This window comes from Brassica napus, chromosome A9, assembly GCF_020379485.1.
Source record: "Brassica napus cultivar Da-Ae chromosome A9, Da-Ae, whole genome shotgun sequence".
Taxonomy (NCBI): domain Eukaryota; kingdom Viridiplantae; phylum Streptophyta; class Magnoliopsida; order Brassicales; family Brassicaceae; genus Brassica; species Brassica napus.
In genome coordinates this window covers 34,394,052-34,409,925 of record NC_063442.1, presented here as the reverse complement: position 1 = coordinate 34,409,925, position 15,874 = coordinate 34,394,052, and the positions used below count along the sequence as shown (strand labels likewise).

The 15,874-nt window shown below is 38.6% G+C and overlaps 2 protein-coding genes across 2 annotated transcripts; one reads left to right on the top strand and one right to left on the bottom strand.

Moving 5' to 3' along the window:
* Window positions 1–412: 412 nt before the first annotated feature.
* BNAA09G34220D lies at window positions 413–2,142 on the top strand. The gene is made up of 3 exons (XM_013853037.3): window positions 413–1,470; window positions 1,537–1,685; window positions 1,760–2,142. The coding sequence occupies exons 1-3, from the start codon at window positions 783–785 to the stop codon at window positions 2,018–2,020; spliced, it is 1,098 nt and encodes a 365-aa protein (XP_013708491.1). The 5' UTR covers window positions 413–782; the 3' UTR covers window positions 2,021–2,142.
* Window positions 2,143–2,737: 595 nt separating this feature from the next.
* On the bottom strand, window positions 2,738–15,032 carry LOC106414992 (TATA-binding protein-associated factor BTAF1). Its single transcript, XM_048741139.1, has 29 exons — window positions 14,863–15,032; window positions 14,499–14,630; window positions 14,271–14,365; window positions 13,193–13,410; window positions 13,032–13,086; window positions 12,551–12,632; window positions 11,946–12,280; window positions 11,541–11,640; window positions 10,851–11,448; window positions 10,561–10,693; window positions 10,377–10,445; window positions 9,951–10,162; window positions 9,636–9,876; window positions 9,247–9,420; window positions 8,289–8,714; window positions 7,773–8,222; window positions 7,514–7,633; window positions 6,982–7,446; window positions 6,254–6,792; window positions 5,379–5,871; window positions 5,230–5,298; window positions 5,037–5,141; window positions 4,689–4,919; window positions 4,312–4,575; window positions 4,185–4,234; window positions 3,889–3,998; window positions 3,709–3,791; window positions 3,360–3,572; window positions 2,738–3,270 (listed from the first exon to the last, which is right to left on the bottom strand). Exons 2-29 carry the CDS (start codon window positions 14,551–14,553, stop codon window positions 3,109–3,111), a joined length of 6,147 nt encoding a protein of 2,048 aa, XP_048597096.1. The 5' UTR covers window positions 14,554–14,630; window positions 14,863–15,032; the 3' UTR covers window positions 2,738–3,108.
* Window positions 15,033–15,874: the final 842 nt, after the last annotated feature.

Sequence of the window (15,874 nt, the reverse complement as noted above, 5' to 3'; positions counted from 1 at the left end):
GCTCTACCATCTTGACAAGATTCATACAATCTGTTTCAAATTTCACTGATGATATACTTTGGTCCTTTAGACATGACATAGCCCATAAAAACTCATCTAGCTCACATTTATGTGTACAGATCCTACAAAATTGATAACTAGATATTATATGCCACTTTTGAACTAATTACGAAGATCTCTGTTTAATCCACTATAAATGGCAAAATTAGTTGTCATATTCACTAGTAAAATCTCAATCAATAAGACAATAAAGAAAAAAAAAACATTTGTTCTTCCTCTTTTCTTCTATAACTAAAAACATAATGATTTTTGTCTAAATTGGTCAAATTGCTAAAAATAAAAAAAACAAATATATAATCAGAAACAAACAAATATAAGCAGCATTAAACGTAATTGGGTCTAGTCACGACGACTATTATTACTGTGATCCCCGCAAAGTCCCAAAGAGTCGATCGAAATCTCGATTTTCAATTTTGTTTTTGTATATGAAACAAAAAAGTTATTAAAATATTAAATTTTGGGAAACACTATGATCGGGGAGAGGAATAAAATTCATGTATCCTAAGCTTTTGGTGTGTGTGTGATAATGGCGTAACACCTTTTTTTTCTTCTCAACAACAATCTCACCTCATTCTCATTCTCATTCTCATCTTTCTCTCACTCCAATTGCTTGCAGCTCACTCCTTCTAGTCATCACCTTTCTCTCTCTCTCTCTTGCTTTCCTCTTCGTCTCTCTTAGATTCTATATTTCTCCCACACGTTTTCCAATTCCGTCTCGAAAAATGGGAAACTGCTTCTCGACTTCTTCTGTATCCACCGCTGAGATCTCTCCTCTTGACCTCGCCGTCAAACCTCCACCCGTCGCCGTAGCCTCTCCCGCCGCCGGAGCACAAACTCACCTTCCCGCTCCTCCTCCTCGACTCCCAATCCCTCCGCCTTCAGCTAAGGAAACGACAGCTACGGCGACGGCGACCTCCACCGTCACAGTGAAACTATACGGACCGTCGAACAGTCTCACGACCTCATACCTCCGCTTCGCACTCCTCCACAAGAGAGTAAACCTCCGCTTCGTCCCCTCCGAAGACCAGAAGCCGACGATCCAAATCGGATCGGAGAAAACGTCGGGAACTCAAGACGCTCTCCTCCGCTACATCGAGGAAAAGTTCCCGGAGCCGAGGCTGATGATATGGAAGTTCAACCTCGAAGGCTTCGACGAGGCGACGCCGCCGGTAGTGAAGACGATCTGGCTTCAGCACAGGAGCATGACGTGGCACGTGGAGAGGATGCTGAGGTGGTCGGAGGATTTAGCGGCACGTGGAGGGAGGAGAGCCGTTGATCCGTCCGTGGGGACGCCGAAGATGGAGATTAGGAAGTTCGCGAAGAGCTATACGCAGTTGCAGGAGATGATGCTTGAGCACGCTCAGATGGAGGAGAGAGTCCTCTTCCCTGTTCTTGAATCTGTTGATCGAGGTGAAAGAGGTTTTTGTTGATTCGTATGAATTTATTTCGTGTATTTTAAGTTTCGAGTTCTTGCAGGGATGTGTAAGAGTGCAAGCGCAGAACATGGGAGAGAGTTACCGTTGATGAATGGGATCAAGGAGTATATAAAATCGATTGCTGTAATGGATTCTGGGATATGTTCTGAGGAGCTCTTTAGTCTTGCTTCTCGTTTCAAATCATTACAGGTAACAGGACAGTACTTGACTTTTTGGTTTTTTTTTTTAATGAAACTTACTAGTTGTTGGTGGTGTTTGAATAGATGATGTGTAAAGCTCATTTTGAAGAGGAGGAGAAAGAGTTGCTACCGATGGTGGAAGCTGCAGAGATGGGGAAAGAGAAGCAGAAGAAGCTGATGAATCAAGGGTTGGAAGTTATGAGAGGGACTCATACTAATGTCTTTGATTTCCTCCTTCAAGGTCTCACACCTCAAGAAGCTATGCAGTATCTTGACTTGCTCATGAACTTTGCTGATCCAGATCTTATCTCTTCTTTCATGTGCCAACGAGACATTGTTGATTGATATTGTCTTTTGTGAAAAACTCTTGTCGTGTTTGGTGAAGTGTATTTGGTGTAAATAGAGTTCAGATTGTCGATGCTGGTTTGTTTACTCATTTTCATAGGTAAAACAAATATGTTATGTAACTCGTAAGAGTGCACATTCTAGTTTTCAACATTGTCATTCTGTTGGTGGAAGCACCGTAGCCTATTGGTTAAGGTTTAAAAGCTTCTACACCCAGGTCTGGGGTTCGATTCCCAGACTATGCAATTTATTGCAGATTACAGGAAATCCAGGTTTCAAGTCCCGGAGAGAGCGGTTTATTAACCAATTATGCAGACTACAAAGGAAATGCTTGCAAGAGATCTTCAACATGGTGCAAGTAAATCTGGTCAGGCGTGGATCTTCATAGGACGGCTCAGGTGCTGTAGTTAGGCGTAGGTCTTCATAAGGCAGGTAGTATTGTCGGTTGTCGAATCGTCTATGTAATATTTCCTATATCATAATTGTAAGATCATAATAAATCAGCGTTAAAAAAAAAAAAACATTGTCATTCTGTTTTTCCTTTTGGTTCCGAATATAAATTGCTAATAACTAAAACTTATTAATTCAAGAAAACTATGAGATTTGCCAGTTGGTCAAGAGTAATGCTTTTTCTTTTTTTTTTCTAACACAGTAATGCTTTTTTCTTTATACCTGTCTTATTACTTGAACACCGACAAAACAAGGAAACAGAAAAAGTAGAACAGAACATAAACGTAACTATAGAAAGCTGAAACAGCAGACGAAAAAGCTAAGTTAAAAAGGTGTTTTTACACGATTCAGGATCACTACAAAAGCTACTTCGGCGGCCAAAAACATTAGACCGGTCGTATTGCCAAAACTAACAACTAGATTATCTCCTCCTACCTCCAATCTCTTTTTTCTCCTTTTTATAAGTTAAAACTAATCTCTTTCTTTATGAATCCAAAAAAGATTACTGACAACAAATCCAATGGAGAAGAAGGAAAAGAGAGTGGAGAGGTAAGCTTTTTATCTGTTTGGAACGTCAAAAAAAATGAACCGAGCTGAAAAGATATATGTACACATACATTCCTGGTTTTTGTTGGCCACTACCCGTTTAGCTTAGCTAAGAATTGGTTAAGATTGTACTCCTCCGTGTACTGTGATTGATCCCACAGTTCCTCCAAGTTACCCAGAATTGCTTTGATTCCTTTCCCAGTTCCAGCAGTCTGATCATTATCCTCTGATCCCTTCTTCGAAGACGCACCACCCTATACAATGAAGACCCGATTATTGAAGGATACCAACTCTGCTTCTTCATCTAGATTTACTTGCAGTCAAAATAAAATATTATTATTACCTTTTTCGAAGTTTCAGCTGAAGCAAATAAGTCTAGCAACTGATCAGTGTTCATTGTCTTCATACTAGCATTCTCAGCATTGATCACCGTATTGGCAACCGATACTTTGAATCGTTGGAGACTCATCACTTTTTCTTCCAGTGTTCCACGCATTATGAGACGGTGTACATTTACAACTCTCTTCTGTCCCAATCTATGCGCTCTATCCATCGCCTGCCACATTCCTCTAAATTAGCAAACCCCACTATCACAATAATAATATTCCACTCAAGTAGAAACGGAAAGAAATGTGAAGCACTTCCTCCTTTGTTACAAGCACAAATTCAAAGATAATTGAAAATCATTCTACCTGATGATCACGCATAGGATTCCAATCATGCTCCATAAATACAATCGTGTCAGCAGAGGTCAGGTTCAATCCAAGTCCACCAACTGAATGAGTAGAAGTAAATTGTTTTCAGTTATAAATTGGTCACAACATCTACTCTACATTGTAGAAGAACCACATTGCTAAGTGGGAAAAGCATACCATGTGTTGTCAGAAGTAGAACATCAATTGTGGGATCTGAATTAAAAGCCTTCACAATCTCAAACCTTTTCTCGGGTACAACTGAACCATCCAGTCGCATATATGTGACGCTGCTTTCAAGAAAAAGGCAATAAACAGATAAGCAACAAATTGAAGAAAAGGATAAGTAAATTAAGATAGGAACATGGGAATCACAACAAACAAGTGTGATATTACGAGTTCATATTAAACAAAACATAGTCCAATAAACTAGGTCGTTATATAATAGAAAGTGTAAATTCACAAGTTGAACTCGCCTTTTCATGTGGGCTTGAAACAAGTCTTTTTCAATAATGTCCAGCAAAGCCTGCATGAATTAACATGGTTAGATCTTGGACAATATTGTATGGAAGAACTTAGTTGCAAGATTCCATATGCAATTACTTTGTGCTGTGCAAATATCAGAACTCTATGCTGGCCTACACTTAGAGTTCCATCTGAACTAGACGCTTCAGAACCTATACCACATTCTTCTAAAATTTCTTGAAGGGCAACAAGCTTTGGCGAGTGTTGAACTTTATGAAGCTCAGTGATAATGTCTGAACATCCATTTATCATTGCTGCTAAATCAGAAGCCACCGGCTCTGTAACCTTTTCGCCAAGAACAAGAAGCGGATGACTGCAGAGTTTAAGCAGGTACTGCAGCGCCTGGAAAAGTAAAACCCAAACATAAATCAGGTTTCACCAACTTGTATATATATGTTAGAGGTGGGAGTGATATAAATGTTTTGTTGTCTTCAGTGCAGGAAACAAAATTATACCTGGAAAACGTGTGTGGATGCTTTTGTTGGCGCGACTTCCACATTGCTTGAATCTGCTGATCCATCAACTTTTATGATAGTAGATATTTCTTGCTTAGCATGCGAACCAGAAAACTGCTCATAAAGCTTCAACTGGACAGGACTAAGGTCACAGTATCTGTCCTGTATGATTTTTTCTGGCAGGTCAGAGAGGACTTCCTCTTTCGTACGCCGCAATAAGAATGGCATAACCTACGTGATACAGAGATGTTATCAGGAATTATGCTACCATAAAGTTTTAAACAAATGCAACAGAGGGAAAAAAAACTTCAAAAGTCGCAATAGATGAACTCCAGAAACAGGTATTACTTGCTTATGGAGTGCTTCCATCGCCAGTACACCCGCTTCAGCATCCTTGGCAGAGCATTTAGGATCTCTAGCAGCTAGCAACGGTTTTCCATAAGATGCTTGAAACTGCCCAATAAAGAAAAAAAATGCTCGTTTATGAAAACAGAGATTATGCCAAAGTTACGCAGGAAATTGGTCATCTGTAACAACATACCTGTCTCTCTGTTCCAAGAAATCCAGGCATTAAAAAGTCAAAAAGGGACCACAGCTCGATGATATTATTCTGAAAAAGGAAACACTTTCAGTCAGAAGATAAAAGCACATGTATTAAACTTTTTGGAAAGTCGAGCACTCCGATGTAACCTGTATTGGCGTTCCACTGAGGATAAGCCGGTGTTGGGCTTTCAACTGTTTCACTGCTGAAGTAATTTTAGATTTCGCATTCTTAATAATGTGGCCCTCATCCAGAATACAATAGTTCCATGAGAACTGTGTCAGATAATCAGCATCCTTGCGGACCACATCATAAGATGTGATAATGACATTGTGGTTCTTGAACAGCTCACGGAGAGAAACGCGGTCTTGGGCAGAGCCAACATACTGCAACACGCTTAGCAGAGAAAGGTCGATATACTTCTCAATTTCAAACGCCCAGTGGCCAACTAGTGTTGAAGGGCAAACAATTATAGATGGAAAAACATCTGGTTCTTCTGTTAAGCCACGACGCTCTGCTGCATCAGATGCCACAATTGCAGATGCTTGAAGCGTCTTACCAAGCCCCATATCATCGCAGAGAATTCCATGGAGCTTAAAACGTTTCAAGAATCCTAACCAATTGATTCCTTCCTGTTGATACCTGAAATCAGAAAACTGATAAATATTCTAGAATAAACATTTCAAAAGCAATACAGATCTCTTTCAATTCAGATCAACAATTTAGAGAATTGATACACGTTAATGAATACGTATAATCCTATCAATCAAGGACCGGGCAGAGCACGAGAATGTTTTTTTCCTGAGATTTACTCTGATTAACCCAACAATAGGTGTAAGGTCCTAACATTGCTAACAAACCACCCTCAATGTTGTTGTATAGATTCAACTGAGAATACCAATGAAAATAGGCAAGGAACGACAGTGAAACGACTAAATCATACAAAAGTACAGATAACTTGAATGACACAAAGATAGGCACAACAGAGAAACAGCTTTCATTTAATCTGGATTACGAAAATTACCTTCTCAGTGTAACTTTTAATTCAGTGCAAAGCTTGTAATCATCTATATGGGAGTTGTCAAGTAGCTGCTCCAAAAATTTGGCGTCCTCTGCGTTGCTGGATAGATCTTGGCTCAACCCTACAGGAGGGGGAACCCCACGAGCTAACGGAAGCATAGGTACAAGGGCAGCAAAGCTACGTGTCACGCTCTGCCTGACAGAACTGTCAACATCACTCATGCATCTCAGGAGGGGAACAACCAATAAAGGAGAATACGGAACCAGTTCTACACCCAGCCCTTGAACAAGTAAACCAATAAGCATTCCTGCGCCTTGTCTAGCATTTACGCATGTCAAATCTCCCAACATCGGAATAGCATTTTCCACTACTGCTGCCATGACATTTGTTGTCATTGATTTAGCCATTGTCATAACACATCTAGAAGCAGCCAATCTAACAGCCACATGGGAATGGCGAACGCATTTGAAAATGCAAGGCAAGAGACTAAGTAACCTAGGTTTCAGAGTTTCTTCCATCACTGGTGCTACGGAACGTACAACCTGAAAAACAGATTAAATAAAAAACATCAAGCTACGGCTCTGCATATTAACTAACAAGCTTCATCGTTTTATCTAAAGGAGGTATGATGGCCAATCCTAAAACTAACCGTTCAAATAATTCAAGCGAAACATCCCTACTGGCGCAAGAAATTGAAAAATCATATCTATGCAAAACTTCACTGGGTGTACCTGAATGTTGTTTATCAAGACCTGTGGATCAGAGACAGATTCTATTTTAAGGTCAAAGTTCTGTTGATCTTCAGGAGTTACAGGAACAAGAACCTCAGTGAGGCACTCCCACAATTTAGGGAGCTTGTCAAACAAGGAACCACCAAATTTCATGCTTAAATGCTTCAATGCAAGTTCAGCTCCTCTCCTGGTGATAAAACCCTCAACCTTAGACCTGTCTTCGCCACCAGCCAACACTGCTTTTGACTTCTGTTTTCCTGCGTTACTTCGCGAGGACAGGAAGTCCAGATCATCAACAATATCTATAGACCTAATGATACTAGCTTGAGGTGTTTCGCTAGGATCCATGCACGTCAAGCTACAAATATTCTTGATTAACTTGTCATTAGGGCTAGGCTTCCGATCTACGCAGTACGCAATAAGTTCTGCAAGAGCCTCAGCAGCTTTCTGTTGTAGTATTTGTTCCTGAAAACAAAAGAGTCAGTGGTCAGTTCAGCGGACATGAAAACAAACATTTAATTTCAATTGTTACCTGCTCTCTTTTAATTGAAGCCATCAGCGGCAAGATTATTGGATTAAGTCTAGAGGGAAATTCTGACATCCAAACAACCGCAGCAGCGATCAGAGAGGTGACTGTGATATGTAAATTATTCTGCAAGAAATAAGTCCAGAAGAAGGATTAAAAAGGTTCAACCTCAAAAACGAAAATGCTGATATACATGCCCTGTGATAATCTAGCAGACTAAAGATATAAGAAACACATGAAAAATATCAAAACATATTCCAGGTACCTGGACACATTTTAAATAGCCAGCAGTACTTAGTAGCTGTTGCCTAGATGACTCCACATCTTCAAAAACTTGCTTTTCTAAGGATTCTTTTTCAGCACTGTCTTTATTCCACAATGCTAGTGTTGACGCAAATTCAATCGTCTCATCAGCACTCAAGCTATCCGCATTGAGTTTAGTCGTCGATAATAACTTATCAAAACAATGGTAGGTTTCGACTGTATGCAACAACTGAGAAGCTTCGTTCCTCATTTTAGTGTATGTTCTTGAGAGCTCAGCATAAGGAAGAAGTATATCTTTAGTGGGGAATGCAGGGTCTGAGCAAGCTAACAAATCTAGCATCCATTTTTTAAGAGGAGTAGGAAAACCAGGCAAACTTCCACTTCCATCAGAAGGGGAAGGGGCCTTGCATTTAATTTCTCTGAACCAAGAGATAAGCACAACCGACGCAACCTGCAAAGCCAGAGGTTTAGTTCAAAACATGCAACACGCGTTTAATGATGGAGCGAGAGAGCATACCTGGCGCTGAACACCGGACAAGGAAGTAAGAGTACTACTCAGTGGATCTACCACAAACTGCATTGAACGATCGCTCAATCGGGATGCAAGAATACCTAACGCAGATGCTGTAACTACCCGGGTGCGAGTCACTGACATCTCCATATCAGAGCCAACGATAATTTTAGTGGACCTGGCAGAAGCATCTTCATTTTTTCCAAGGGAAGCAAAACTCCTTGCATAATCAAATCCCAGAGTGCTGGAAGCTTCATTCTCAAGTTGGACAGCTTTCATCTTAGCAGCAGCTTTGAAATGACTCATACGAGGGGGAGCTACTGGCCAAAACATTTTTGTAGCATCCAATGTTGAGCCATAAGGAGTAGCTGCAAGTTCTATCCACGAAGCCATGTAAGATTTTGCAGCTTCTTCCAAATCTTCCACTGGGCACTGAACAAGAAGAGAAATAAGAGATCTAGGGCCAAATACGAAAAATAAAGCTGTCGTAAAAAGTTACAAAATTACGTGTTTTCAGGTAACTATATTACATGACCCAAATTCGTTAGCAGTCAGCAACAGGTTTCGCGCATCCGACATGTATAACTTTCTTCGAAATAGAGGAACGGGGTGGGTTTCACTCCAATTCCTTACAACCTCTATTTTTATAGTTGCTCTATTTTATAGAAAAGCTATAGATGTGGGTTGGAGATGGTCTAAGTACTTCCGTTATGGGTAAACTTAAAAAGGCAGAAAGACATCCAGCTGGTAAATAGGTTCAGATGCAAACACTTCTAACTATCCTGTGATTTAATGTCAAATAATTTACGTATGCAATACCACACACACACCAAGCAAATGGGAAACCTACTCTATGATTTGAAGTTCAACGCAAACCATGAACGAAAATCTATATTTCAAAGGGTGTAGAAAACATTTTTAAAAAGGTGTGCTGAAAGAAAAGCAATATTCTGCTACTAGATACCTGAACTAGAAGCCTCCACACTCTTTCCGAACACTCCAGAATCTCCTCAGTTGATTCTAGCAAAAGATTCTGAAAGACGATTCTTAGGGTATCCCCTAAAATAGAAGATGGCCAGAAAGAACTTTTGGACTGCTCAGAAATGTTCTTTCTGCATCCAGCTTCAAGTAGTCGCTCCTGTCAGAGAAAATTTAGGAACGAGTCGTAAGCATATAAAAGGAACATAGGAGAATTGTACTCAGAAGTAATCAAAAAGGGATTTTACATCTTTTATATATAATAAACCAGAGAAACTCAAGGCACAAGATACATGTAAATTATGCTAGTGGAGACAAACATAGACAGCAAGTATCGAGAGAGATTTGACTGTAAAACAAACAGTAGAAACCCACCAGAGTTCGAATAGCAGAAAATCGAACTGATGTGATGTCGTGTCTCGTAAATGGCCACAGCCTAGGGGCTAAACCAGATAACGCATAAGGGCTTTCCCTAACATCTCTTCTTTCTCTAACACTCTCGACATGAACCGTTTCATTGAGATCAACTTTTTGTCCCTCTCCCACTGATAATTCTTCATGCATCACCACTGTCATATCATCTTGAGAATAGATCTCTGCCAGGAGGTTCATAACACTGCAAGAAACATTATACTGCTCAACATTGATCTTGTGCAGAAAGGAGAGAATGTAATTTTATCACTAGCGTACCTGCTAGTGGATGGACTTAAGTCATCCAACTCAAGCAAGATATCCCACAGTAACATGACAATGGAAAGTAACGTCTGTCCTCTCAAAGAAACAATAGCGGCTGCTGCCGGTATAAGAGCATCAGCGGCAACCGCTCGAACATCGTCATCAGAATCCTCCAGCCCTGCTTTACACGCCGGAAGAATATGGCCAAGTAAATCTTGGAGCATTTCCTGCAAAACATAATAATCAGGGGTGAATAAGAAAGAAAAGTCAAGAAATCGAGTGTGCTACACCTTAGACACTAATAAAATACTACCCATATCATGATATCAAAAACAAGATTCCACCGGACATGGAAACGGCAAACAAGACTCCAAACATGTTTTTTTCAGTTTTATAATGTGTTAACTTCTTAAAAGTAGCTCTCACGTACGGGAGATTTACCTGTCGTACAGCAACCAAGTACTTGATGCCCAAAAGACTTCCATGACGAATTTCCCATTCAGGCCGGCGCTACACAGATATATATATATGTAGGATAAAATTACCAGTCAGTTTTATAATGTACAGAGACCGCAACAAGTTTCTTAGTTTAAATGACTTTAAAAAGAAGAGATTAAACATTTACCTGCATCTGAAGCAAGATATTTAATGTCTCATAAATCAACGAGGGACTCATGTATTTGAAAGTAGCACCAAGTGCTTGGGCACAAGCTTCCCGCACAGGAGCAACAACCTGATCAGAAATATAATCCCCAAAACTGCAATAGAGGGGAAAGATAACGACCAACTTAGAAATGCCCAACCAAATCTCAGCTAGAATGGGAAGGTTAATAAATAACCGTTACCCAAGATGCTATGAAACAAAAACAACTAATACTGGAAAAGAAAATCCATGATTGGGTACCAAAGTCTTACCGGTCAAGTGAAAGCACACATAAGAAACGAATGGTGCAATCCTGGAGAAATTCAAAATTTTTGATCCAAGAATGCCTAGCTTGTTTAACCAAATCCAACACTTCAATATTTTCTTCCTGATTCTTGTTAGGTAGGAGGGATTTCTCAACAAAACTCTTATCTTCAACGTGATTGCTGACCTCTGCAACATGATTTCTATCAGACTGACATGATGAGCCATCGATAGAAGATTCAGGTTCCGCCTTGGTAGAAATAAAGTTAACTTGACCATTGACCTTTACTGGTGGCAGTAAAGACTCAACTTCTTCATCTTTAACACTATTTTCATAGTCACTCACCATAGGTTCCAAAACCGTGTTACCAACAAATGATTTTGATGGATCCTCAATCTTAGGTCTTTTCCGAAGTGGCTCCAGCTCATTTACTGAAAATTGCATATTCAAGTCGATTTCTTTCTCTCGTGTTACTTTAGTCAAATCTTCGTTCAAATCAAAACCATTATCCGAGCTAAACTCTGCTGTTGACACTCCAGCAGAACCACCATGAAGCATTAATATTTCTCTCAGAGCCATTACACTGCCATGACGGATCTCCCATGCTGACCATATTATCAGATAATAAGTCAACTATACTCGAATTCTGAGTGAGAAACAAAGTATAATGCATACAACACTAGTACATGAGCCTTACCAGGGTCAAACATGTCAAGAATAAGTTGCTCAACAAAGCTGTGGAACGGCCATCTTCCATCCGCATCAGGCTCCATATCATCTTCGTTACCAATGTTTGCCTAAGAATTTCGAGTAGCATATGCATAAGAAACAAGAAAGTAGGAAATATGGCTAAAATCAAGAAAAATTCCTCACGCAGCTTGACGTTTATTGCTAGACAGAGTATGATAACTGCAATTCTATTTTAAAGAATATGTGGGCTATACATTTGTTAGAGATTACACACTAAAGAGAATTGAATCTAGGTTAGCATATCAATGAACTCCTGAGTCTTGGAATTGGTTGTATGCTCCATACTAATGTTCTACAACTCAAATTCTACAAGTTGGTTATCCGTCATTACAAGTATGCTGTATCCAAATACCTTGTTAGAGTCCATTGAGTCAGACAAAGTTCTCTTTGAGGTTGAGGCATGAGATGATGACATCTCAACATCTGCTCCTTCGCAGTTACCTTTGGCTTGATCTTTTGAGCTTATTTTTGCTTTACGTTTTAGTAGATTTAATTCCCTTGCGCTTGGCCTCTTGTGAGCGACACGAGGAACCATTCTTGAAACAAATTGTTGAATGTGATGTGGAGAATAGTTTGCGTATAATCTGTTTCCAACTCCATTCGCGTGAACATTGGACTTCTGCTCAATCAGATCCTCATCTCCAATCATTTCATTGACATCCATAAACTGCTCGCACATGTCCAAACCTGTTTCATTTATTGTCAGAAGTCTATCAGATGCATCAATCAAGTAAAACAAAAGATATTTGGTGCTTACAGAGTCGGCTTTACAAAGAATGAGAAGAACTAATAGTAGTGATATAATAAATTTAAAAGAACCGGTTACGCTGGTTTTCAAAAAAGACGCACATATATATTAGCCTCGTATATAACAATTTATTGGATCGGATCATTCATAACACTTTCCCCGTGATTATTAATCAACAGAAAAGAAGACAAGAATAAGGAACCACTGACCTAGACGTCGCCGGAGATTCTTTTTCTGACGAGCCATTCGGTCCCTTGGATTTTTGGAATTGTCATTCAAAATGTCGTACTCCTGCAACAAAAAGAGTTTCTCTGTAAACAGCTAATAATTTGAGTATATCTGAATTAATGTTTGTTTGTACCAAAGAAACTGCGACATATTTATGAGGAATAAAGGGAGCAAATAAACGAGGGCAAGCTATCATGTCGCATCAAGTAATTGCGTTGAAAAAGCACTTAGTTTCCTTTAGCTACAAACAGAGTGCAGCTGACAAAGAATATTTTGGTGAAAAACTTATAATTTCAATCATGCTAAGGATGTGATCAAAAGCTAACATAATGTAATTTCCACAAAGATCTTTTCCTAGGCCTAAAGACAAGACATCGGTAAAGCAATTGCACCAGAGATAAATCAGCTGCATTGATACAGACTGGCCTAGACAGATAAAACAATAGTAGATTATAAAATTACCTGTCCACCAGATGCCAACAAAGCGCCAAACTCTAAAACCTTATTCATCTCGAAGCTGTTAGCAGGTGCCAAAAGTTAGAGACATCAAAAGACATCAGGCGACCTTAACATGACGAAGACATCAAAATACATATGAATTGGGTAACAAATCTATTTACAACCTTCTGAAGGGAGCATTTTCTAGAAGTTTGGACTGTAGATTGCCTGAAGCCACCACTTCATCTACATTACCAGACAACCCGGCCTCGCCCAACTTTGTTGCCAAAGAATTTAACAGTTCACTCAATGAAGTATGCTTGACATTCAGGACAATGGCGCCAATAGCATGAGCAGCAGCAACCCTCGTATCCCACTTTTTACTACGGAGGTAATGCAAAACCTAATTCCCCGCAAAAATAGAGTTAGGTCAAGGGAACAAATAGGAAAATCTAATGTAACGAACAACTTACAGTTAAGAAAGATGTAAAACTAAACTATAATGTTAAGACAGAATTTATAAGATATATGATACCTACACAGTAGAAGAAGCAAGGTCTCAAGAAAACAAAACCTAGCCTGAGCAGAAATATTATTTAATGCACAAGACCGGATGTCCAAACAAAGCTTGAACTTCAATCTAATAAAAGAAACACTAGAAATATATAGTTACATCCTGAAACTAATTGATATATAGGTGGTCGCCCTACTTAAGATTCCATTCTGAAAGTCCATTAAATTCTTTATCTAATGCTTTGACATTCTTTGAAAAGAGTATGGGTTGACAACAGCCTATTAAAGATGTATTATAACTAGGTGTCAAACATTGGGAGACGTTCCTAGGAATCATAGTTGTGTATAGCACTATGCAACAACTTTTTCCAGCCGTGCAGGAACTTGTGATATATATTGGACAACATACGAAGTAACCCCATCGAACAGGGGATAAAACCTTTTAACCCAACACAAAATGGAGAGATGACATTGATCACCTCTGAAAAGTCTACTCTGTATACCCACCACCTATACCGAGGACATTGGGCAGAATAGTCGGTCCAGAAAAAAAAATACTACTTCCAAAGACAAATATATTCCACTGCCACTGTCCCTGGTATCTCAGTTATTTTCCCATGAGTATAACAATCAATTGAAGTCCTATATCTCTGTGATCATCAGATACGCTAACCATACAAAATGTAACCCCAGAACGAAATCTTATTCCTAGAACGCCGATAAAGTGGAGAAAGCCGAGCAAGACCGTACCTTTCTCAAAAGAGAGCTCAAGTCCTGAGGATGAGACTTTGCAATATCTCCGATCTGCCTAGCTGCAGTTAGACGTGTAGTTTGCGTTGAACCAGCTAAGAAGAAAAAAAATATAAATTAAGGAGAACATGAACCGTCTTCAAAGAGTAGCACACGAAGGCAATAAACGAGTAAGACATTATCAAAACGAAGAAACGCAATCAACAAAACAAAACAAATCAAGGATACTGTCCAACAATGTAAGGAGACGACTGAGTCGCGAAGATTGTTGTTGCTGAGCCATGACGAGAACGAGAGTGCACCTCTTCTTGGCTTCACTTCCACATCCAAGCTCATCCAATCACTTCGCGAAAACTAACCCTACAACACACACGCAATACAGATTAATCAATCGCACGGAATCGCGAAAACGAAAATCGAATCAGCAATTTGGAAATTGGAATATCGAAAAGCTTTTTATAGTAATTCGATTTGTTCGGGAGAGGCGTTTCCCATCTTCATTCACCCGCTGTGATTTTCTAGGGAAAATTCGAGAGATAAAGGGAATATAAATTCATAAGGGGAAAGGAAACGAAATTAGGGTTTAGGTTACCTGGTTAGGCTGCGAGGTTGTGAAGAGAAGAGGATGCTTATGCTGATATATAATGCTGGTTTGGGTTCCTTCTTCTTCCTCCTCCTCTTTTTCTTTTCTCCCGAACAAAAAAAAAAAATTTGCAAAAAAAATAAAATAAATTAATAATTAAAAAAAAATAACAACAAATGGGGAAAGCCCGTTATTTTTTCTTTCGTTGGGAATAAAACCGTTCTTCTCGTAACTATGACCGAAATTGATGAATTAAAAAATAATAACAGAAATTTATAAAAATTTTATGAATATTAGAAAATTGATAACAAGTACTCCAGTCCACTATAAAAGTTTATTGGAAAATTAGATCTATCTTTTTTTTTTTCTTTTTTTTTTAAAGACAAAATTAGATCTATCTACAAACCAGAAGTATCAATAACGGTCTTCTTCATCAAACAAACCAATTTTGATTTATATGTTCTCTTTGGTATTAAATATTTATATAAGTTGTTGTACATATCTTGGTTTATCTGTTTTAATTGGTCAAGCTTATATCTCATGTATATATAGCTGCGTTGAACATTCAGTTTTGAATCTAATAAAATATATAATTCATAATTCTAGAACTAGATTTGACCCGCGCTTAGAAAACGCGGATTTAATTTTGGAATTAAATTATTATTATTTTAAATAAATTTTTATAAGATAATGTGGAGCATAGAACCGCGATTCGGACCGGACGTTTTCAAAACGCGGTTTATTGTTTGATTCAATTGACATAAAATTATTATATATATGTTAGATTAAATTATATATATATATATTTGGTTTAAATAAATACTATTGATTTATACGGATTCAAGGAATGTGTTCAAGTTTTAAAATGAAATTTGTATATTTAGTAGTATAGAAATTATAAACTGGGGTAAATATATATAGAAACAATTCTTGTCACATTTATTTATATGTATATTAACTATCAAAATACACAAAAATAAAACAAAGTATATAAAATATTGTTACATGTTTAAATTCTGTA